This window comes from Silene latifolia, chromosome 1 (genome assembly GCF_048544455.1).
Source record: "Silene latifolia isolate original U9 population chromosome 1, ASM4854445v1, whole genome shotgun sequence".
Taxonomy (NCBI): Eukaryota; Viridiplantae; Streptophyta; class Magnoliopsida; order Caryophyllales; family Caryophyllaceae; genus Silene; species Silene latifolia.
The window spans coordinates 99,164,556-99,165,890 of NC_133526.1; the positions used below are offsets into that span (position 1 = coordinate 99,164,556).

General features: G+C 37.5%; 1 protein-coding gene across 1 annotated transcript; it reads right to left on the reverse strand.

The window, feature by feature from the left end:
- Positions 1-445: 445 nt before the first annotated feature.
- On the reverse strand, positions 446-946 carry LOC141651627 (uncharacterized). Its single transcript, XM_074459330.1, has one exon. The coding sequence runs from the start codon at positions 944-946 to the stop codon at positions 446-448; it is 501 nt and encodes a 166-aa protein (XP_074315431.1).
- Positions 947-1,335: the final 389 nt, after the last annotated feature.

The following is a 1,335-nucleotide window of genomic DNA, read 5'->3' on the forward strand; positions in this document are numbered from 1 at the left end:
TAAAACTATTAATTGTTAAATCTTTTATTGATGCTGTTATTTGAGAATGACTTGAACTATACTATGTATAAAACAAAACTGTAAATCGTTATTATTACTTTCATGGCAAAAAAATAGAGAGTTTATAAATTGAAATCGTTAACTTTGTGGTATAAAAATATTTTCTGTAAAATACATTTTCGCACATTGATTAATTTTCAGCTTCAACCCTTTTTTATCAAAGTAAAATATAATGACGAGAAATATGAACAATTAATGACATGACATTATTATGTAAGTAATTTATTCAAAAAAAAAAACTTTATATACCGTGTATTTATTACACGGGGTCTAAACTAGTTAAACACTAATTAAAGAGCCCAAATTCTAAATTACAAAACGTATACAATCCGGGTTGCCTTCCGGTCAGCGTTGGTTTTTAAGGTCCCGCTCGACCCTTTTTACCTCAATCCTCATGCTCAGAAATAGGGTCGAAGTATAACAACTTGACCACTCCAATAAAGTCATTGGTCCCATAGTATTGCTTTACTTGGTGACCATTTACATTAAACCTTACTCCCGCGGAGTTCTCTAGCTCAACTGACCCAAATTTGGAAATAAAAGTTATCGTGTAATGGCCACTCCACCTGGACTTCAGCTTACCAGGGAATAGGCGGAGTCGGGCATTGAACAGCAGCACCTTCTCCCCAACTTGAAACTCGCGCAATATAATTCGCTTGCCATGCCACCTCTTTATCTTCTTCTTATAGATACGGGCACTGTCATAGGCATTCAGCCTAAACTCCTCTAGCTGCAACAAACGTTCCTCCTCACACAGTTTAGAATCAAAATTAAATTCACAAATTGCCCACCATGCATTATGCCCTAACTCCACAGGCAAGTGACAAGACTTAGCATAAACCAAACGATATGGCGATGCACCAATCGGTGTCTTAAATGCAGTCATATATACCCATAAGAATCATCTAATTTCATGCTCCAATCTTTTCGTGATTTAGACACAACTTTAGCTAAAATTTCTTTAAGTTCCCAATTGGAGACTTCTACCTGACCACTAGTTTGAGGATGATACCCCAAACCTCTACGATGTTCTACACCATATTTGAACAGAAGAGCAATAAGTTGTTTCTCTTTAAAGTGCATACCTCCATCACTGATGACAACTCGAGGGACACCAAAGCGAGGGAAGATTACCTTTTGAAAAGTTGGATAACGGTCTTTGCATCACAATGGACCGAAGCTACGGCTTCTACCCACTTGGACACGTAATCAACAGCTACTAGAATATACCTGTTGCCTTTAATAGACGGGAATGGCCCTTTATAGTCGATGCCC